Source organism: Lactuca serriola, chromosome 4 (assembly GCF_051521515.1).
Source record: "Lactuca serriola cultivar US96UC23 chromosome 4, Lser_US96UC23_V15, whole genome shotgun sequence".
In the NCBI taxonomy this organism is placed as follows: Eukaryota; Viridiplantae; Streptophyta; class Magnoliopsida; order Asterales; family Asteraceae; genus Lactuca; species Lactuca serriola.
The window spans coordinates 79,653,968-79,678,948 of NC_136411.1; the positions used below are offsets into that span (position 1 = coordinate 79,653,968).

General features: G+C 34.7%; 1 protein-coding gene across 1 annotated transcript; it reads left to right on the plus strand.

Moving 5' to 3' along the window:
- Positions 1-12,127: 12,127 nt before the first annotated feature.
- On the plus strand, positions 12,128-12,788 carry LOC145098540 (uncharacterized). The gene is made up of 2 exons (XM_079036172.1): positions 12,128-12,276; positions 12,389-12,788. The coding sequence occupies exons 1-2, from the start codon at positions 12,128-12,130 to the stop codon at positions 12,786-12,788; spliced, it is 549 nt and encodes a 182-aa protein (XP_078892298.1).
- Positions 12,789-24,981: the final 12,193 nt, after the last annotated feature.

Here is a 24,981-nt window from a genome sequence, read left to right on the forward strand (position 1 = left end):
AGGCTGCTACTAAGCTTAGTGATCACTCTAAGTTGATGAAGTTAATGCAGTTTCTGAGTGGTCTTGATCATGTCTATAATCAAGTCAAGAGTCACATTCTTTTAATGGAGCCCTTGGCAAAATGTTAAATATGCCTTATCTATTCTTTCTAGAGAAGAATCTCTCCAAAAGAATGGCTCTTTAAGTTCCACAAGTTCTTCGAAACCACATGTTTCTATTTTTAACAATAAATCCAATGATTTTAAAAGGGGACAAGGTCAAATAGGTCTAGAAATCAGGGGCTACAATGCAAACATTGTGGTCTTAAAGGACATTCAATAGAAAGATGTTACAAACTGATTGGATATCCAAAGGATTTTAAACCTAGGAATGATAATAATAATCAAAATAAGTCATTTTCTGTGAATTATTCTTCTATTGGATCTAGCAGCAGCACCATAGCTTCTTCCATGGTAGTGATGCTCTTCATGTGGTGTTGGATGTTCGCAATCGCTTACATGGAAATGGTCATAATAAGGCTTATTAAAATTGATTTTGTTAAATTGCATAAAAATGGTAAATTTGAGTTGTCGATATATCATTACATGCTATTATTTGATTATAAATCGTTTAATCATTCATGATCTTTTTAAACGAGATGTTTATGATTTAACTATAAGTTAATTAAAAGTGAAATGAGATTTAACCATTGCAATTTGCACCTCTAATTTTATGTTATGCTAATGGAAAGGACAATGGCATGAGATTCTCACGAAATACAAATTGTTTAATTATTTTATAACTTATGTTTTCTAATAACATGTAAGGGTTAAATCTCATTTTGGGTTTTATAATTATTATTAGTCTGGATAGAATCTATTACAAAATATTTTGACATCAATTATAAACATCTTTTATTTATAAATTTTAACTTTTCCTTTAATTTGTTATATTTACGTTGTCAATAATTTATAGGGTCAATCAATTTATTTTGTACTAAAAAATTAGAACCCCAATACCGAAAATTCTAGGAGTGGTTTTGAAATATTAAATGCCGACATAACATGTTCCAGGATCGGTTTCAATATTCCAGGGTCATATGTTCCAATTTTAATAGGTCTATATATAAAAAATGACCAAAACCCGTAAATAAAATTATAAATTTCAACATATTTTAACAATTTATTTGTTTTACTGTGCAACGCGAGGAAATACGCCTAGTCATACTATATTATAAATGAAACATTTTTCTTTCACCACATTCATTTGAAACTCCCTTGCATTTTTCCTTTCACCACATTCCTTTGAAACTCCCATGACTTTTCAATTTCTTTCTAATAATGATTATAAGTTGGTTAATAAGATTAAATAAATTTCAAAGCTAAAGTGTAATCATATATAAACTAAATTTCAATATTTAAAGAATGTCTTTACCTCTACTTATAAAGAACTAGACGTAACCTCGCGCGTTGCGCAAGAATGCATTTAAGTGGTTAAAATAATTATGGGAAAATAGAAATATGTTGAAATTTACATTTTTAGTTATTTTTGGGCATTAACTGAATTATCAAATAACATAGATATCCATCAACTTATATTTTGATACTATCTAATATAGTCCATACCTTATAAACTTTACTTTTATTTTTATAATATCCAATAGATATTAAAAGTTTTTGTATAACATTAATATAATCTACTTTTTTGATGCCCTAATATTTTTTTGGATAAAATAAAAAATAAGTTGTTTTGAATGAACTATTAATAAACAATATTGAAGTAATAAACTTTGTATTATACTATTTATATTACACCAAAACATCCAAGGTTTCATGTATAAACTTTCAAATATTAAACATTGAAATTAAGAATGAAGTCATACAAAATATATCATTATACATAAATTTCATCAAGAGTTTTAAAATAAGTCGATTAATAAATATGATATTTAATTTTAATTATATATTTTGCAAGGCGTGTGTTTGATTTTATGTTGGTGCGCCGAGAATCCTCTTCCTTAATTTGTACCTAAAAAATCAAGATGAATAGGAATATAAAATAGATACTACTAAGCATTAATATAAATAATTAAAAAAGATATGTGGATCTCCTACACCGGTTAAAGACAACTTGCCTTTCTAGTGGTATTGATTCCTATGTGAAATTGAAGTATTGATTCTATGTACATCTTGTTTTCTAATTACATAAACAAATATGACTAACAAAACATAAAAATGTTATCTTTATGTAGACTAAATATTTTAGTTAACTAAAAAATTACATAATATAAGTTTAAGAGTTAGAAGTTTCAAAACATTAATATTTTTATTAATCAATTAATTAAGTAACACATGTTGAAATTTTTACAATCATTATTAAAAAAACATTTGAAATATTATATTTTAAATGAATTTTGGTTGAAGTGTTTTGACCTTTATTATATATATATATATATATATATATATATATATATATATATATATATATAGAGAGAGAGAGAGAGAGAGATGGAAAGTATAACATATGTATGAGTTTTAATTAATTATCTTTTTGAAACGGTACAATTACAAAACAAAAAAAAACATATTTAAAATATTTAATTGAATATTTCTTACACAACCTATATAACATATGATCAATATATTAACGATTAAACCACAATATACAATGTCTCAAAAACGAAGAAAATATAAAAACAAATTAGTATAACAAACTTACAAATTAAAAGCTATAATATAATAGCATATCTCCAAAAATGGTCATAAGACCTCAACCAAACATAAAAACCTTTAAGTTTGTTTTCTTTCTGAAATTTGTATATGCTTTGCATGCATGTCTTCCCAAAAGATTGACATTTTTATAGTAAACTTTTCACTAAATGCTAATTAAACATAGTATAAGTTATAAAACTTTTGAGTTTTTAATCATAATTAAGAAAACTTTTGAGTTGCATTAGTTAAAAAAGGGGGTTTCAAATGAATGTGGTTTGAGGAAGTTAAAAAAGGGGTTTCAAATGAATGAGATTCAAGAAAAAAAAATGCTAGCTTTATAAGTATGTATGATGTATGATATCATTTCAAAGCTACAATTTTTGAACAATTTGTATAAAATACTTAAATTATAAATCTAAATATAACATTACACGAACAACTTAAATATAAATTTTAGTTTAACTTAAACAACGCAAAGAATATTTTGTAAATAGTTAAAAGTGATAAATTGTAGTGTCTTTCTAATAATGATTATAAGTTGGTTAATAAGGTTAAATAAACAAAACTAAAGTGTAATCATAAATAAACTAAATTTCAATATTAAAATAATATTTTTATATCTACTTATAAAGTTATATCTTTAACTTTTAACATATTATACTTAATTTATTAGATTTAATATGTTGTTGTAAGTAAACCATTATCAGTTTAAAGCTATCACTTTTGAACAGTTTGGACAAAATACTTAAATTGTTAATTTAAATACAACATTATAATGTCAACTTAAATATAAATTTCAGTTCCACTTAAAAAACCCAATGAATATTTTATGAATAGTTAAAAGTGATAAATTGTGGGGCTTAATGCAAAAACTAAATTATAATCTCACTTTAACTAAAATATTTTTTAAAGATATTTTTTTAATCGTTAAAAGTTTTCAAATAACTATCTTAAAATAACTTACAATAACTATAGTTAAAAATAACTCTATATAAATGGTTATATTGTTATCTTTAAAATCAAAAAATAATGTTTGATGTTTTAAATAATTATAATGATAGAAATTAAAACGTTAAGCAAATAAATTTTAAAAATTAATTAACAATAACAACAACTATAAATAACATTAAACCATACATTATAATTAATTTTATTTACGAGTAACTCACTGTTAGAAGTCATTCAAACGGTTGAGGTTATGCAGTTATAATAGATGTATATATTATCATATAATTCAAAATAATTAATATATCATATCAATTTAGTATACGAATTATAATATCAAATTTAACAACAACATTATTTTTATATTAAAAAAACATATATTTGTAAAGATTTTAACTATATATGTGTTTCTGCACAACGCGCGGACATTCACCTAGTATATTTATAATAGATAAATTTTTTACTTCAACCACATTCATTTGAAACCTCAAACTTTTCAACTTCTTTTTAAACTAATACATTAAATCGAATATTATTGTAATTTCAATATTAATTGTTTATTCTCACTATAATATATTTAGTTTGTTAATCTAAATATGATGTTAAATTCAAAACATAATTTTTATAATATAATAATATAGTAAAAACCTATTTTTTCTAAATAGTTAAAAAGTTTAATTATAAGATCTAAATAAAAATGCCAAGTTAGCAAAAAAAAAGTTGATTAAAAATTACTTTTAATAATAATATTTTTTTTTCTCAAAATAAATACTTTAAAATAGACAAAACGGCACGAATGGTCCTTGTGGTTAGCTGAAAATTGTCACTTTGGTCCAAAAAAGTTTGGACTAGCACCAGAGGTCCAAACTTTTCATTTTGTTGCGAGTTTGGTCCGATTTTGTTTGAACTTTTTTATAAAGATGATTTTGCCCCTTATTATTTAATATTTTAATTTTCTTTTATTACAATAATTAAAAAGAATTAAAAAGAAAAGAAAAAAAGAAGATACTCTCTCTCTCTCTCTCATTCTTCAAAGCAGGCGCGCACCAGAGGTTATCCCACCTTGCGATCGATCGACACTCCTCGAAAATCCCCTTCTGGCCTCGCCTCTCATACCTCTCTCTCGAACCAACCGTCACACCCGCTTCTTTTTCTTTTTCTGTCGAGCAAAACCCACCGACGACCTCGTCTTCTTTATTGTTGCTGCTCGTGACACCTCACCGGGACCCCCAAATGAACCTTGTTTTCGATTCCTCTTCCTGTTTCGAACCAACACCGGAGGCGTGTGGTCTGCTATCGTTCTCTTCCGACAATCGCTCGGGGATGAGAGGGACAAATCGGAGACCAAATTTGCAGAGATTGGAACTCTACCCGTGTGTCTAGGGTTTTTTTATTGGGGGCGACAGAAGGTTGGCGATGGAAGATTCTGATGCCAAAACGACTTCATTTTTGCTCGAAGCAATCTCGACGATCTTGATTCTCAAATCGCCTCTCTTTACAACCTTCTAAATCTCAAAATCGGTAATGAATCGTAAGCATTTCCAGAGATCGATAGGGCCGAAGAGAAGGAAAGGGAAGGCAATCAATCTTCTCTCTTCCTGTTCTGATAACACGGTGCGATACAGAAAGGAGAACCGGTTGAGCTGGGAGAGCTGCAACATCGGCGCAGGTGGTGTGTTTGGCAGTGGAGCTCAACAGGAAGAAGGGCAGGCGCGATGGGGGTTGTTCAGCGTTTTTGTTTGCTCGACAATCACATGTTTCCTTTCATCTTTCTTCTTTTTACTTTGACTGTAAATCCATGGGGTTTAGTCAATAGATTTAGGTTAATATGAGTGTTTGTTGATTGATTCTTGATAGAAATGGATAAATGGAATGGATGAGTGATGTTAATCTTTTACAGGAAATCGATGGGTGTATGTTTGTTTTGCTTGACAGAATCGATGGGTTGTAAATCACTAGGTTTAGGTTTGTGTTTTGGTTGCTTGAAATTGTCATAGTAAGAAGATGAAGCAATAACAAGGAGTGGTTGTATTTTTCATTTGTAGGTATACATGAAAAGAACAAGAATGCTCTTGTGTTCTTGGTTGGGAACGAATGCAGAAGGGAAGAACAAGGATATGTGTTGATTGTATTGGTTTATTAGAGAGAGAGAGAGGGGGAGGGAGGGAGAGGGAGAGAGAGTATTTTATTTTTTCTTTTATTTTTAATTTTTTTTAATTGTTGTAATAAAAGAAAATTAAAGTATTAAATAATCAGGAGCAAAATCGTCTTTATAAAAAAGTTCAAAAAAAATCGGACCAAACTCGCAATAAAATGAAAGTTTGGACCTCTGGTGCTAGTACAAACTTTTTTGGTCCAAAGTGGCAATTTTTAGCTAACCACAGGGACCATTCGTGCAGTTTTGTCTTTAAAATAAATTAAAAATATTAAAAGTTTAAATATAAAACATGTATCAACAGATATTTTTAAAATTCATTAACAATAATAAAGTACAAATAAAATGTTAAATATAAAACGTAGATCTTAATTCCAAATTCACACACAACCTATAGATATATTCCATTGAAATAATATCACATAAAATATGTCTATCTAAATTGAGTTTATTTTTATTTCCATGGGTAATGACTATTAAGATTATGTGACTTTAAATAAAATAATATGGGATCTATTATTTGATACTCATAAATTCATTAGGCGAAAGTAATTTCGTACACCCATATTTGATAATGTTTATCATTTATCTAAAAGACTTAGACTGTTTTATAATAAATTAGTATAAGAATTATTAATTTAATGTTACTAACGATAATATATTTATTTTACTAACATATATTTATCAATATTTTAATTATAATTACGCAACACACAAAATATCATCTTATATATATATATATATATATATATATATATATATATATATATATATATATATATATATATATATATATATATATATATATATATATATATATACTTGCCGTTTATCCCGACAAACGACCGGTGCGAACAATCTTTCAGAATTTGGCTTCTGGAGACGATTATTTCTTTTACGTAAATAGTTGGATGTTTTACGTTGTTGACAGATTAGAGATCTTCCAAATATATATCCAAATATATAGAACCACTAATATGAAATAAAGATAGGTGAAGATAGTATTTGGAAATGAACATTAAGGACTATCATGTTATTTGTATAAATTTAAGAGTTTTGATTTTTATATCTGAAATAACAATGACATGTAATTTATGCCTAGGGAGTACTTGAAGGGTATATTTGACTTTCAAAAAATCTACCGAATGTAACAATGTATACAAAAATTAAATGAATATAAACACATATACAAAAATTAAACCAACAAAAACAAAATACTATTAAATTATGAAATAATGAAATAAGAATTCAAGCATTCCAATAATATTTCGCAAATAACCAAATTGATGTACTTTCTCACATAATAAAAAATATATGAACAACCCTATGGATCAAATATTTCTTCGATACAATTATATGCTTACTTTAAAATCTCTATTTTGGGGAACACCATAAACCTAAAATCTTTAAAAAACGAGGAATAATACGGTCGTGTTTTAAAGGAATAGAGGGTGACAATACATAATGATGAACGACAAGGTAAAATCTAAATCCAATGAGTCAAATTGGATACCGGATAAAGTGTAACTGATTAACCAAAACACCCATTTACATCTATAAGCAATGTGGTTTAAAGCTCAAAAGTGGCTCCATAAAATGTACAAAATAAAAAATGTGACAAATATGATAGTAAAACATCACACGTAATAAGATCAGTAGAAAAAGACCCACTGTGTAAGTTGATCTCTTACAAGCCTTGCATCTCCATTGTGTCCTAGTAAAAGACATAATTTACCTTGTCCCCTGTTGACCTCATCTTGAAACACCACCATAACCAAAATTTCTATTTGTTATAAAAATAAACTACTAAAAAAATTACAACTTTTGGTATAAAGTTATTGCCAACATGCCTTGATATATTCAACGAATTCTGCTTAATATTGAATCAAATTTGTCAATCATAGTCAAGGGCTTGTGATTTGTAGAGATCAGCTTGTAAGGAACAAACGAAACTGAGGATTTTTCAACTGAATTTGATATTTATATATCAACTATACACTCATAGACATACAAATAGATACACAACCTCACACAATTGGAAACCTTCACATATACACCCATAGAAAGTCACATAGACCATATCAGAAAAAATTAATTAAGAAAATTACAAAAGGAAAATGGAAGTACGATTTCATATTAAAAAAATTGTAACTGCATTGTTATTTCTTGGTTTAAGCCTAATCAAGGGCTAAATGCAAGAAATAGCCAAGTACTTTCATTTTTTTTCTAATATAGAATCATACTTCAGTTTCTAGTGTATTTACATAAAGTCTTATTAACTCATTTTACTTTGAAGTACAATGTTGTAACAACGTAAATTTTTAAAACAAAATTTTCATTTTTCAACATAATAAAACTCATGTAATATTCTCAAAATCTCATGTTATCAATTTTCATCACAATAAAACATATCCCAGAATCTCAAAAACATAATCTTTTGCCAGTGCGTACAAATCATGCCGGCGCCTTCCCGCGATCCTCGGTAGTACCTGAAACACATATCACATAACACAATAAGCATAAATGCTAAGTGATTTCCCCAAAATACCACATACAACACATATGCCACTCAAGGCTATATCATGGTATGACCCTCCGGTCGATGTGTCTCAGTGGGACCCTCCAGTCTCGTAGCTCGTTGGACCCTCTGGTCCGGTCTCAACTCGTTGGACCCTCCGGTCCGGTCTATATCGTTGGACCCTCCTGTCAGGTCTGTACAACACATAGCATACATATATCACAATGCACATAATCTCAAACATACATATAACACATAAGACCCTCCGCCCTACACATAGATACGACTCTAGGTAAAGTATAGTGAGAAGACTCACCTCGTAAGGTGTCTAGTAACCTCTCGTGCTCGATATCCTTGATCTAGCCTCCGCCTAGCACAATGATAATAATTCAAATCAATATTCTCCTTACATCCTCATCTCTAGAGAATGGGTAGAAGACCATTCTACCCCTCCCTAACCCCTCTTATTCAGTTTGACCAAACCCTAAGGTCAACTGAAGTCAACTCCAATCAACGGTCTAATTTTGACCAGACTCGCCGAGTGAACTCGTGTGACTCAGCGAGTTCATGTGTATCCTCTGAATCCTTCTAAGGCCCCACTCGACTCGTCGAGTTAACCTCCCAACTCGACGGGTTACCATTGGTCACAAATCGTGGGGCAACCCGATCCGACTCGTCGAGTCCTCTCATGGACTCGGCGAGTTTCCTTCATGGTTATACTCATTTGACCTTCTGAGGTAAGATCTGTTTCTCTAACGTAAAGATCTGGCCTCCTAGCACCCAAGAGTCACGTAAAGGTTCAATCTTGATGTCCATACACCACACATCTAACTCTATTTGATAAAATAACCCTTATAATGGTGTCTTAAGCTCAATACTCTCATGTGACTGCATAAAGCTGGGTTATTGGGACTCTCTGGACCTCTCAAGGTCCAGATCTAATGTATATGCCTCAAAGGGACTCCACATATTCCACAACTCAACTAAAAAGGGGGTAAAGAAACCCTAGGTTCAAGAGATCTACTATTCATACGGAAATAGGCATGGATTCATACCTCAACCACAACCTTTGATGAATTGGTAGAAGATCTGAGTCCCTCAAGTCAGCCTAGCTCGAATCCTCTCCTTCTTCCTTGCAAGAATGCACTAAAGTGATGTAATTGGTTCCCTTTCTCCCTCTCTAAGCTCTCTGGCTCGATAGGGTCTCTCAAGTGTGTGTGTGGCCTCAAATGAATGCCATAAGGACCTTTAAATAGGTCGCAGGCCCAAAGATTTAGGGTTTCTGTCCACAGTGCTGACTCGTCGAGTCGAGTCACCGACTCGTCGAGTCCCTTCATTAATCCGAGTCGTCAATCGCGACCCTACTTGACGAGTTGAGGCGTCAACTCGTTGAGTCACTCCTCATATCTCAAAAATATATACACAAATTACCATACCTGGAAATCCGGATGTTACACATGCTATAACTTTATTTTTATTTTTAAAACTAATGTTCATTTCTATTTTTTATTTTTATTTTATTTTTTCTTATTAAGGCATTGCACTTTGAAAGTAGAATGTTATCTCATGAGTAAAATATAAAGAACAAAAGTGAAAATTCTAAGTAGAATGTTAATTCAATGTCTTTTATCCTACACCATAACTTGGTTTATGCATTCGTGTAATACAATTTTTTTTTTGTTAAATATCTTGTGATATTAACATTGAGAATTAATTTTTTTCAAAAGAAGTAAAAGTAGCATGCCTTAATTCAAATAGAAGAATATAAGGATAAGGTGACATCTCATAGATTGGAATACCTGTGGGTATTTTTAATTATATTAGGTATAGTACACAATCCGGCTTAAGGTGTCTTTTTCATGCAATGTATCCCATACACACATAGAATCTTGTATGTATCCTCATCACGAATGATCTGCATTTGTCAAAAATTCAACTTAAGCTACTCAAATAATTGGAAGAAGGTCCTTTGAATATGGTAAATAGTATACAATAGCAAATGAGAAAATTTACCTAAGCCTATACCTCAATCTTAAGAAGGACCAAAAGCTCCTAAACCTTTATTTTCATTGTTGTTTTTTTTGTAGCTTTCCTCTAAACAATTATAGATAATTATTCATAGTATTAATTTTAAGTAATAAGGAATCATAACGCATAGAAATTACATGCCAATCATAAAAGAAGGATTAAAAATCTAACAGAATATACCATTCGGATTCAATCCCTTTAATTTTATCACATACATTAGAAACATAAACTTACCACAAATCAACCACTTATTAGCAACATGGATTGTATAGAGGGATCAATGGGTAGTGCTCTCTACAAAAATGTTGATGTTTCTTTCTTGTTGGGTGTTCCGATTCATCACAACTGCTACCATCGAAGGAATCATGACAACTACTAGAACTGCAACTTGTAAATCAAGCAATTATTAGATTGTTCTTCCAAAAAATGGAAATTTGATTTAATAATTGTCTATTTTTTTGAAAACCTTAATCAATTAAAGACAATATAAAATGTAACTTTTTTCATACCCGATGTGCTTTAAATACATTGATCAAGACCCACGATCAGAAAAAGAATACATTTGTGTTTTCACTTAAATCAATGGAGAATGAGAGAATGCCGAGGACCTGAAAAATGTTACAATCGGCTAACACAAACACCATTTAAATTCTACTCCTAACTACTTTTATATCACGACGGGAGTTGAACTCTCAACCCCTTAAGGGAGGAACACATTTTAAAATACTTTGATATTAGACCAAAGACTCTGTGGTATTATATATATATATATATATATATATATATATATATATATATATATATATATATAAATTATGAATTTGATTTTAAAAGTTTAAACATTAAATATACATATAAAAATAATTTTTAGATTAATTCAAATACATTAAAATAACACATAACCATAAGTTTTAATGTTTTACATCAATCCATATACGTCAAAATGAAAATAAAATATAATACCGAAACAAAGGAAAGTTATAGATGAATACAACACATCAAAAAAATTTATAAAATTTACCATATGTTTTTATTTAGAAAAAATTAAATAGATTTGAAAAAAATCACCAAAGTTTATTATGTAAATAGTTCTTTTTCATGTGGTTTTATTAGGTTTAACCGGTTCAACCGGTTTATTTTGACCGGTTCAACCGTTTTTTTCTAAAAACCGGCCGGTTCAGAAATAAATATTAAACCGGTGATAGTTGAATCGCTTCCTCTTCCGGTTCCCGGTCCAACCGGTTCGATCGGCGGTTCAAACCGGTTTTTAAAACATTGGGCAAAACATTAAACATACCCTTAAAACACGAGTATTTCAACAACTAATGTAAAGACTTTTGAAAATGTGAAACAGATGATTTAGACGAGTCGGTATGGGTCCAACGAGAAGCGACGGGGGGTGAGGTGGCACCCCTCAACACCGTTATAACACGGGGAACACCGCCCCCCTGCTCGTTGCTTCTCGTCGAGGTGAATCTCGTTGTGATGGCAACGGGAAGAAACGAAGATAATTAAAAAAAATGATCGTTTGATTTGCAACGGTTTAAAAAAGAAAAAAAGTTAATTATTAAAAAAAAACATTTTATCCTATAAATACTCTCATTTTATTTAAAATTTTCACACACTTTCTCTTATCCTCTCTACATACTTTCAATTATTTTCAAAAAAAATATGGATCCTTTCGACTCGTCCGATGATTCAGATGACGATATTTTCTTTAGGATGATGTATCATTATTACACTACCGACCTGCTACAGCCAGACCCAGCCCCGCTACTAACAAGACGTGCGATGTTAAACAGAAATCGCGAGGAAGGACACGAACATCTATATCGCGATTACTTTGCGGATAATTGTGTATACGGGGCGAAGGACTTCAAAAGAAGATTTCGTTTGAGTAGGGATGTGTTCTTACGAATCGCCAACGCCTTGGAAAGCCGGTATCATTTGTTTACTATATTTTTATACCAAATAAATAAAAATGTACTACATGTTTCTTTAATTTTACAACATATGCAATATATTTTTAAACTATAGTTAATTTATGTTTAGCTACGAATTTTTTCAATTAAGATATGATGCTAGAGGTAGACGGGGGTTTACAACGTTGCAGAAATGTGCTGCGTCCATTCGTTTGATGGCTATGGGGGAGTCACCCGACACCATGGACGACTATATGAGAATGTCCGAAAGAACCGCAAGAGAGAGTTTGTATACATTGTCAAGGGGTGTTGTTGAAACTTTTGGAGATGTGTATTTGCGGAAACCTTCGTTGCATGATTTGCAAAAATTGTATGCGGCGCATGAAGAACGTCATGGGTTTCCCGGAATGATCGGAAGCATTGATTGCACACACTGGAAATGGAAAAATTGTCCGGTAGCATGGAAAGGGCAATACGCAAGTGGTCATCACGGATCACCTTCATTGGTGTTAGAGGCTGTCGCTTCTTAAGATTTATGGATTTGGCATGCATTTTTTGGGGTTGCGGGTTCCAACAACGACGTCAACGTTCTTGATCAGTCGCCAATATTCGACGATCTTTTGAATGGAAAAGTCCCCGATGCTCCTTTCACGGTGAATGGAAACAAAGACAAATATGGCTATTACCTTACAGATGGAATATATCCTCAGTATTCCACATTCGTGAAGGCATTCCGCCACCCGGTTGAAGAATGAGACAATTTTTTTAAGAAAAGACAAGAAGGAGCACGTAAGGATGTGGAACGTGCTTTTGGAGTGCAGAAGGCGAAGTGGCATATAGTTGAACATGCAGCACGACCATTGGATTTAGAAACTTTACGATATATCATGTATGATGTATCATAATGCATAACATGGTAGTAGAAGATAAAGGGAGAAATATTGCACACTATATCCCAACAGAGCCCAGACACGTTCAGTTTCAACTAGGAACATCAGATTATTTGCATCGCGTTGTTGACATTCAGGACGCAAATAAACACAGACAACTTCGAGATGATTTGGCGGATTATATCTTCTATGGTAACAATAACGATAACGAATAGCGTTGTCTTTTTTTTTTTTTTTTTTTTTTTTTTTTTTTTTTTTGAATTTAGATGTTATTTCTTTTTTGTTTTTGGATATTATGTGTAGTTTAGCCTTTATGTTAATTTTAATCTTTAAAAATTTTTAATTTTTTTTATAATTTTTAAACATTATATTTTATTTATTATTCATATTTAAAAAATATTTATATCAATTTTAAAAAAAATCGAAATAAATAAAAATAAATTATAAAATGAAAAAAAAAAGTATAAAAAAAAAACGAAATAGTAAAAAAAAAAATTATTTATTTTCAAAAACTTGGTGTTGCATCTTGTTGCCCATTTCCCCACTTGGTGTTATAACACCACTTGCTTATGTGACATGTGAGGTGGTGTTGCATCTTGTTGCCCACACCCAATGCTCTTACGGATATCGTTTATTTCGATACCTTTCTAACAACTTGATTTGAATAGGCCCAATACTTAAACAGAAATTATCTAAATGCTACTGAGGCTTTTTTAATTCTCCTTAATTGTCATTATCTAAATCCTACTTTATCATATTATAGCTACATTCTGCGAATATTATTAATATTGTGAAATAGTGTTTTACTTTATGTAATCGAAACATGTTTTCAATTTCCTCTCGTAGGAAACCGAAATTGGATGTAATAGTGCATCGACATCTATCGCTATCCATTACTTGCATCACAATGATCGTTAGGCATATTATTCTATTATCATATAAAAACGCTAACTAATAACATCCTAATGATCATGTAACGTGCTCGCTCAAAGTGTCCTCAGACATAAAAAAAAATCATAAGTCTCAGCTCCATTCCTCATATCTCTTTTTAACGTCGAGCATAAAGTCTGATCTCGCCCCAACAGTTGAACCTCCCAGGTCATCCATTGCATTACCCAACCGTCTCAATGGTTTCCTTCTCACTATAATTACATCGGTCCATTGTGACACACAAGTCACGAAGTTCGCCTTACCCCAAGCGAATGCTACACTCCCAACTGAAGATCGACTCAACCCCAACCTCTGTCGTCTACTGCTCATAGTTTCATGCATCTCGCGGTACCTCCCGTACCCGAGTACTGACCTACACCGTTCTAAAACATCAGATGATAAACAATACCCCTCAGCATGGAACCCACCTCAGAATCCATAATCTCATCTCGTCTACCCAACGCACCACCAGAGCCAAACTCAAACTCGAGAGTTTGGTCTGACTCAGAGTTGGAACCACTCGACCCAATGAAGAACTCAACTCATGACTCATGACCCGCAACCAGCGTGTATACCACTTCTCCAATTCCCTTGGGTTGCGACAACCACAACTCAAATCAGAGTATAACGTTCTCGACAAATATGGAGACCCCAATCTCGCCCCTGGTTCGACCACAAAGCTCCCAAAAACTCAATTATAAGGGCTACCCAAGCCTAAAACTCATCTGCGTCTTGCTCTGACCAGAGAGTGCTCCTCACAACATGTAACGCCCGTAGATCTGGGCTAGTCAATTTAAGGACAATAAGCGTAAAAAAAATGAAAATGACTTTTTGATGGAAGATTATTTTGAAGGAATAATCTTAACTAGTTGTAGTATATGTTACAAGGATTCCGTACATATAAAAAACGCCGAAATCCGAGTTATAACGAAGAAGTTATAACATGTCAAAGTTTCGCGACAGAACCGGCACGACGCGCCGAATGACGTAAAAAGTGAATTTGTGTTAGAGTGATATTTAGCCTTAGCGATCTAAACGAAAGTCTTAGAGTTCGTTAAGCCGTGAGTGTGCATAAAAAGATCGTCCAAATCTGACTTCGTATGAGGAAGTTATGATTTTTCTAAGTTTCGACTTACCGGTATGCAGCCCGAATACTCGATTTGAGATCAAACGGTTTTTAGCCGAAACAATCTAAACAAGAATCGAAGATATTGTTGATAGTAGTGCAACGGTAAAAAGACAGACGAAAACGGACGTCGGATGAAGAAGTTATGAATTTATAACGGAGTTTTCTTGTCCCGGCCTACTAAAAATAAATAATAAAAATAAAGTCAAAATTAGCCGACAGAGTCTAAACGAAAGTTATAGAGCGTAGTCTCAGCTACGCGTGGATATAAAGAATGTCGAAAACGAAGTTTGTATGAAAAATATATGAATTTTTGAAGTTTATTAAATAATTAAAATATTAAATTTAATTATAAATTTCGATATTATCCGAAAGGGGGGGGGGGAGTCAGCGGCCTTATCCGGGTTACGCCCAACGTACCTAAGATTACGTCCAGCGTAATCGAAGGTTCCAGCCCCTATAAAAGGAAGTCGTGGCTGCCGAGTTTCTTTGCTCATTTTCTTTCCTTCTCTCGCGTTTTTGCCTCGTTTTTCGTGCAAGAAATATCCCGAAGCACCGATATTAATCCCGAGCCCCAAAGCAAGTCCCGAAGCTCCGAAGATCCCGAGGAGTAAAATTCCCGAGCCGAAGCTCTGCCCGCAAGGAGCCCGGTTTTTGTGAAGATCTTCCAGATCTACCGAAGAATACTACTTCTACAAGCCGTAGTGTTGTAACTGTTGTCCGATCATCTTCTGATCAAGTGAGTGTATGGTTACTTTCTTCTAACACATAAATATGAGGTATTTGCTCAAAATATATGCTATGTGTCTATGTACTGCAGTTTATTTGAGATAAGAGTGGAATGGATGTTTTATATGGTTTTTAAATGAGTTAAACTGTATATGTATTTTATATCTACTAATATATTTGGTAGATCATGGGTAGATGAGATAGTTGGTATGAGATAAAATGATGAGGTAAAGGATGAGGTATGTAAGATGATTAAAGAATAATATTGGTAGATGCACCAATTAGAGAATGTAATAATACTAGTAGATGCGCTTAAGAGTAATATTGGTAGATGAACCAAATAGAGAATATCATAATACTAGCAGATGCGCTTATGGGACAAACCTGGCAGACGCGCTTATAGGATAATGTCGGCAGATGCGCCTAAAAGAGAATGTCATAAACCTGACAGTCGCGCCTCATAGTGTATGACATAATCCTTGCAGAGGCGCTTAAAGGATGATGCATGTTGGTAGATGCGCCTTATGCAGCAATAGATTTTGTGCCAATTCCTTAGGTCAATCCTTAGGAATGAATGGATGACAGATAGTTGAATTCTTAGGGTAAAATCCTAAGAAATAAAGAAGATAATGGGGATGGGTAATTGGGTTGATTGCTTGATGGTTGAATATAATAATTATATTATTGTGGGTCGAAAACCCTATATGCTCACCAGGCTCCCAAGCCTGACCCACTCAGTTTTCTTTGCATTACAGGTAATGGCACAAGAGTATAAGTTGGTGGGCTTGACGAGAGATTTTGGATTATATATCAGTAGTTATAAATGACTATTGTAAGGTCTATTTTTGTTGTTTATGCTTTTGGTCTGTATCAGAACATGACATCCCGAGATTTTGTTATTTAATGAAAATACATTTCTCTAAAGAAATGCTTTGATAAATTCTTATCATATTTTGTTTTGGGAACAAATTCCACAACTGTTTTCTTTAAAAGATTACTCTGATTTTAAAAACAAGCATAAACAAATCGGTCTTTTCTGGCCGTGAAATTGGGGATGTCATACAACGCCCTCTTGGTGGCTAGTGAGTACTAAGGCTCCCCGCAACATCATATTAACCTCTCACTGACTAGTGAGTACTAAGGCTCCCCGCAACATCATATTAACCTCTCACTGACTAGTGAGTACTACGGCTCCCCGCAGCATCACAATAATCTCTCACTGACTAGTGAGTACTACGACTCCCCACAACATCACAACAACCTCTCACCGACTAGTGAGTACTACGACTCCCCGCAGCATCACAACAACCTCTCACTGACTAGCTGGTGAATACTATGGCTCCCCGCAGCATCATGTGACAATCGTCAATTTCTGGTCAAGTCAAAGTCAAATAAAGTCAACAAGTCAAACCGATCAACTCCGTTAACCCTTGTATATTAGGGTTTTCCTTATGTTTAAAGTTATACAACCCGCTAATTTAATAAGAAGTTATCACTTGGAAAGTTCTTACGTTCGGAAATTCAAACCCCTAATTGGGGTAAGTGATGTAGCAAAACGATAAAACACTATTGCATACCCTTAGGGGGTGTGTAAGATCCTTAAACATGGCTTAGGTTTAAAAACCTTGCATTTCGAAGTTAAACACTCACGAAGGCCATAAACTAAGTCCCTCTCGATCTATCTTGCTCTATCTCTCTCTATCTTAAATCTCTCCCAAATCTCTCCAAGCATGTGAAATCTCTCCAAGTATGTGAAATCTCTCCCAAATCTCTCTCAACTTTTTATAGTCATCCGGGTCATCCCGACCCTTAACTTGGTCAAAAATCACTCAAAACGGGAAGAAATCACGAAAAACAGCCTCTTAGAGCCGAACCCTCTTAGGAGCCAAACTCCCCTGAACCGAAGCTACATCCTGAACCAAAGCTACCTCCTGAGCCGAAGCCGAACCTGTCAGAGCCGAAGCCAAGCCTGTCAGAAGCGAACCTGTTAGAGCACCGAGCCACGCACCCTCGGGCCTGAACCTCTCACCATCGGTCACTTCTCCCTTAACTTCGGCAGACGTTCAGTTCTCATCCCTTAGGAGCCGAACCTCGCAGGTTTGCTCCTAAGTGTCCGATTTTCGACTACTTTCGCCTGTTAACCCCGTTTTTGATGTGGAAGTTTCACCAAAAATCATATTTTAACATATAAGACCCTAAATATTCATAATTTAAACACATTTTTAGGGAAATCTTTATTTAAGAATAAAAATATAGTGGGTAAGATAATTAGGTGAAGTGTTGACTTTGCCTTAGTGTATGACACAAGTTACCTCCCATACATACCCCATGACCATCCCTAGTCACTATTCCACCATACCTTGTCATTCCATCGTCCTTTTCCCACCATTTTTCCAGCCAGACTCTTGAACAAAAGCTGCAAAATCCTCATCTCTACTCCCATTTCACTCCTTCTCCACCAAAGAGCAAAAATCCATTCTCTCTCACTTTCTCCCACTAATCTCGAGATTCAAGGGCAATTTCCAAGTTCTTCATCTACTTTTGGTAAGTAATATTATCCTTCATATGGTTGTTCCAAATCTTTCTACTCAAATCATAGGTTTCTTACAGAAATATCATCATACTTGTTGCTAGATCTTCAAATCTTCAAGCATCTCCCAAGTGTTCTTGACTTGGAAACTTCTTCTACTCATCATACATCTTCTGAAATCACTCAAGGTGAGTTCATACCCCCTATATTTTCATGTTTTTCTTATGTTTTAGGGGGGGGGGGGGGGGAATACAAGTTAAAACACCAAGAACATAACTAAACTCATCCAACAGCTTTCATCAGAAAAGTTTAACTCCATTCACGGACTGTTTTTGTCAACTTAAACATTTTAGTTTTCAAAAATGTATTTGATGCAAATAGTTCAGGTTTATACCTTTAAAATGACTACTTGCACATGTCCACATGATTTTTCTACAATTTATGACGATTTTTACAAAACTGCCTATCACTGTAGCTACGAATTCGGACCAGTCTGTGAATATGGAAACTTTCACACAAGTTAGAGACATCTAAAAATCATAATAAAATTTATGAAAAAACTAGACAGATTTTGTAAGCTTTTAGAGTTTACGGATTCAGTTTTCGATTTCGTATGATTTTTCTGTGATTTTTCCAAAACAGTGCAAAAATGTTAAAAACAAGTTAACAGCTTACAACTTTCATCACACTTTGTAACATGTTGAGCAAAGTGTTAATCTTCGATGATTTCATATTTTACCTGTGTTTTCCATTGTGGTATAATTATATAGTATAAAATACTCACTGATTTGTAAGAGTCCTTTTTCATTACATATAATACAAGATAAGGCATGATAAACATAATTATGTTTTTGCTATACATTCTACTCACATAAAATGGAGTTCATTTGCATTACAAACATTTTGGATAAACTATAATAGGTATAGTTTATGTTTCATATACATTAAAAATAGTTATGTTAAACTATAATAGGTATAGTTTATGTTACAATTACATTTAAAACTCATTACCAAAGGTTTTCAGCTCATATAGACGGAGTGCGAACACAAAGTACCGGGTTTATACAAAAAGGGGTTTTCAGTTCAGTTCACGTAAATTTATTAATGAATAAATTTGTGAGACATTCGCTTCGCGTTACATCCAAGGTAACGACATCAAAAGTCCTATAAATTGTAACCATAGTCTCTTGTAGGGAGAACGTGATAGTTGTGTATAGATCTATATTGGGTCTGACCAACCCACACCCGAGCTGCATGCAACAGATAGACCGACAGGTCTGGGGTGACAAATGTCATTTAACTTGCGACGCCTGAAGAACGTCATATTACGAGGCCGACTAGGTCACAGTATGGTTATAATAACTCACATGGGGTATTAACAAAACATAAGATTTACGGGTTTTACTTTTAAATTTAACGAGTTTCGGTCGATTTAAACTTGCATAAAATTACTTTAAGTATGGAAAAATGCTTGTACATTTCGGTCCTGAATTTTAACACTACAATGTGTTTTATAAGGGAAATTTTGGATTTTTCTTGAACAAACATCACTTTTACAAAGAAAAGGTTTTTAGCATCACATTCAAAAGCTTATGAACTCACCAACTTAATTGTTGAGACTTTTTCGAAACTACTTGTATTATCAGGAAATCAGTGAATCAGATAAACAACAGCTTTTGAAGATGGGACACTCAGACGTGAAACATTTCATTTTGTCATCATAATGTAATTGATTTTAGAATATGTGAACACATACTACAATCTAACTTTTCAATTATATTTATGATGGTTGTATTTACTTTGACACTATTATAACCGTTGTTATGATACTACACATGAAGTCCACCACCCCCGGACGTTTCCGCCATCCTTCGTTTGGGGGTGTGACACATCACGACAATCTCTCACTGACTGGCTGGTGAATACTACGCCTCCCCACAGTATCACCACACCCCTTTGCTAACACTTGGATGTTGCAGCTCTCTGAAGCCTTACTACACTTTCTCTTTGCACCCACGGTCTCAACCTTAAGTCGACGCTAGACACTGCATCCATTAACCCACGTTCCATGGCCCAACATAGATAGGTGCACACCTACCCATCCAAAAGTAAGCATCACTACTCCTGGCGGCAACCGACATGAAAAACTCCTTTTCGCACTGCTATCCACATTCTTAAATAATCTCGTTTACTATCAATTAGCTGAAGTGCTCCAACTGGAACCATAGATACTTGCTACACCACCTGCCAGCTCTTAACTCAGAACTCAGATTAATCTAGAAATAAGGACATCATACCCGAATACCTTGGTACACCACATAGAATCTCACGATGTTTTGCCCAATTCACTGATCTAATGCTCACGACCCCATGCTTGGATACGACATTGCTCTTTCAAAATCTCTCAACCGATCTCTCTCTCTCGCACCACTTGTAACCTCAGAGTATTCCATCTCCTAATTCGAAACACCGAGGCATCATCAATGGCTCAGAACATGATGTCGAAAGCCCGAAACCCTTTACTTATCATTACTCACTCGGAACTACTCATATCGTCCCTGAAATTGGTTAACGAATCAACGGCTGCCCCTCAGGGGGTATAGATTACAATTTATACCTTCACTTGCAAATCTCAGCTATTGCATCTGCAATCCAGCGACCCGATCGCACTCGAACTCGACATATGCTAACCCCGAAAAGAACAGGCCACAAGAATCTTCCAATTCACTCATCCTTCCTCAAACACATACCACATGCATTATCTCACTTTGCACCTAGCCTCGATCACCAATAACCCTGGACTCGTGAACCCACACCACAAGTCCCTATATCTAGATCTTTAACCGTTCTTGAACAAATCTCTGATCTCCTCAAATAAATACCCGGTTCTCTCCCATTTAGGGTTCGAACCTTCACCAATCCCACAGACCGTTTCCACTAGTAACATCGCACCTAATCTTGGAAGGTGCTATGAAAAGCTCGATGATCTCCCCGATAGAGATCAAGCAACTCCCAATACCCCAAATCTCAGATGAAATCCTCAGAACTACTTCTCATGACTGCCTCTAGTCATTCAGAATCTCACACCATTCCATCACCGGACATCTCAACTATCTAGTATCAACTCTGCCTCTTAGTCTGGAAATAATGAACTATCATTCTCCTCATCCTCGACTCCTCAGCCAACGCTTCATCACGTCTCTTATGATAAGAGCAGAACCCGCATTACCACTCTCGATACCCATCAAAGACTATAAGAGCCACCACCCTGTTATACTCCTATTGATCGTCCGCCGATGCAGCTAACACGTGCCCTACTATACTCAAATAGGGTGTATCTTGGTCCTTGACCATCTCAATCCCCACTGACAACCGGTTCAAGCTATATCTTTACCTCGCGACAGACCTATTGTCATATACTCTGATTGAAGATTACCATCAGTGCAATGCCACATGGCTCACCCCCAAACTCATAACCTGAAATCTCAACACCTCTTATGTCTCCCACAGGAACCAGAATTAGCACCACTCAGGTCATAGAAAGTGACATCTCCATTATTGGTCGGTCGCCCAGCCCATGCCGTATTCTTCCATAACGCACCATCCGTACTCATCCATGAGTCTTGCGACTCCAACTGGCATCTCACCAACAATCCCTCGGATCTATACTCTTTCACACCTGTTCTCAGTCTAGATAATCACCACGAAATAACCAGTGAAACCAAAAGCACTAACCGCCACATGTCGTGGTACTCAAACCATGACATCACCTCTCGATCTGCTACTTATCATGGTACTCGAACCATGACATAACCTCTCGATCTGCTACAAATCATGGTACCCGAACCATGACGTCACCTCTCGATCTGCTACTTATTATCATGGTACTTGAACCATGACATCACCTATCGATCTGCTACAAATCATGGTACTCAAACCATGACGTCACCTCTCGATCTACTACAAATCATGGTACTCGAACCACGACGTCACCTCTCGATCTGCTACAAATCATGGTACTCGAACCATGAAGTCACCTCTCGATCTGCTACTTAGATCCTCCGGAACACTCCATGCATTGAGTATGGGTCCTCTGCTTTCAGTAGTACGGGCCCATACTACCTGCCACATCTACCCATATTCTCTACACAGATCATCCCAGATTCCCTAAGTAGCTGTCAACCTCCTCAATCACCAATCCCAATATGCGTGCTCGCTTCCCAACGAAATGCTCTACTCTGTAAGCATACTCGTCTGACTAAGGTCACTTCCTAGGCTCTTCTTAGGTTCTCACACTTCTCTGCCATCAGCTGCTGAGAAACTCCTTATGATGCCAGTCATGTACCTCCTGAATGTCGTCACATTCACTTGGTAGCTGACTCCCATCATCGGGAGTTCCACAAAGCACGAAGCAAGCATCATTCGGGCATCGAATAAACATGTAAAACCCACTCTAGGTGATAACTCCACTTGCTCTACTCGTACTCAAAAGATATCACCGAATTCAACAACTCTACCCTCACATGTATCTAACTACTCTCTCTATAGGCTCCACAAATGCTCATCTAGGTGTCTCTTCTAGATTACTCCTCTACTCAAATCCCTCTCTAAAAGGATTCCTGTTGGATACTCTTACTCAACACATACTCGAAAGTACATCACAGATAATAGCAACTCCTAGGCTAAGGCATCACAAATCAAGCCACTTTAGTCCTAAAATATGAAATACCTAGCCTATCTCTAGCATGCATAATATCTCATAACATATCTCAAAAGTAAGGGTATTTTAGGAAATCACCGTTCGGGCTCTGTCTGATTGTACACACTGCCCTTCCTCGTTTTCTCTTAGAAACTTTTGTTCACTTTAGAAAAAAAATCATTTCTTTGTAATTTTTTCTCAAATCCTCAGTTTGAGTCCAGATTTACCCAAAGGTGCATCCGAATCCCTCAAACCAAGGCTCTGATACCAACTTGTAACAACGTAAATTTTTAAAACAAAATTTTCATTTTTCAACATAATAAAACTCATGTAATATTCTCAAAATCTCATGTTATCAATTTTCATCACAATAAAACATATCCCAGAATCTCAAAAACATAATCTTCTGCCAGTGTATACAAATCATGTCGGCGCCTTCCCGCGATCCTCGGTAGTACCTGAAACACATATCACATAACACAGTAAGCATAAATGCTTAGCGAGTTCCCCAAAATACCACATACAACACATACGCCACTCAAGGCTATATCATGGTACGACCCTCCGGTCGATGTGTTTCAGCGGGACCCTCCAGTCTCGTAGCTCGATGGACCCTCTGGTCCGGTCACAGCTTGTTGGACCCTCCAGTCCGGTCTATATCGTTGGACCCTCCGGTCCAGTTTGTATAACACATAACACATAAGACCCTACGACCTGCACATAGATACAACTCTAGTTAAAGTATAGTGAGAAGACTCACCTTGTAAGATGTCTAGTAAACTCTCGTGCTCGATATCCTCAATCTACCCTCCACCTAGCACAATGATAATAATTCTAGTCAATACTATCCTTACATTCTCATCTCTAGAGAATGGGTAGAAGACCATTCTACCCCTCCCTGACCCTTCTTATTCAGTTTGACCAAACCCTAAGGTCAACTGATGTAATTGGCTACCTTTCTCTCTCTCTCTCTCTCTCTCTCTCTAAGCTCTCTGGCTCGATAGGGTCTCTCAAGTGTGTGTGTGGCCGCAAATGAATGCCATAAGGACCTTTAAATAGGTCACAGGCCCAAAGATTTAGGGTTTCTGTCCACAGTGCTGACTCGTTGAGTCGAGTCACCGACTCGTCGAGTCCCTTCATTAATCCCAGTCATCAATCGCGACCCTACTCGACGAGTTGAGGCGTCAACTCGTCGAGTCACTCCTCATATCTCAAAAATAAATACTCAAATTACCATACCTAGAAATCCGGATGTTACAGATGCTATAACTTTATTTCTATTTTTAAAACTAATGTTCATTTCTATTTCTATTTTTATTTTATTTTTTCTTATTAAGGCATTGCACTTTGAAAGTAGAATGTTATCTCATGAGTAAAGTATAAAGAATAAAAGTGAACATTGAAAGTAGAATGTTAATTCAATGTCTTTTATCCTACACCATAACTTGGTTTATGCATTTGTGTAATGCAAATTTTTTTTTGTTAAATATCTTGTGATATTAACATTGAAAATTAATTTTTTTTAAAAGAAGTAAAAGTAGCATGCCTTAATTCATATAGAAGAATATAAGGATAAGGTGACATCTCATAGATTGGAATACCTGTGGGTATTTTTAATTATATCATGTATAGTACACAATCCGGCTTAAGGTGTCTTTTTCATGCAATGTATCCCATACACACATAGAATCTTGTATGTATCCTCATCACGAATGATCTGCATTTGTCAAAAATTCAACTTAAGTTACTCAAATAATTGGAAGAAGGTCCTTTGAATATGGTAAATAGTATACAGTAGCAAATGAGAAAATTTACCTAA

Coding starts and splice junctions, on each gene's coding strand:
- LOC145098540 (XM_079036172.1), top strand. CDS start 12,128: ATGTTAAACAGAAATCGCGAGGAAGGACACGAACATCTATATCGCGAT. Junction 12,277..12,388: donor GCCAACGCCTTGGAAAGCCG/GTATCATTTGTT, acceptor ATTTATGTTTAG/CTACGAATTTTTTCAATTAA.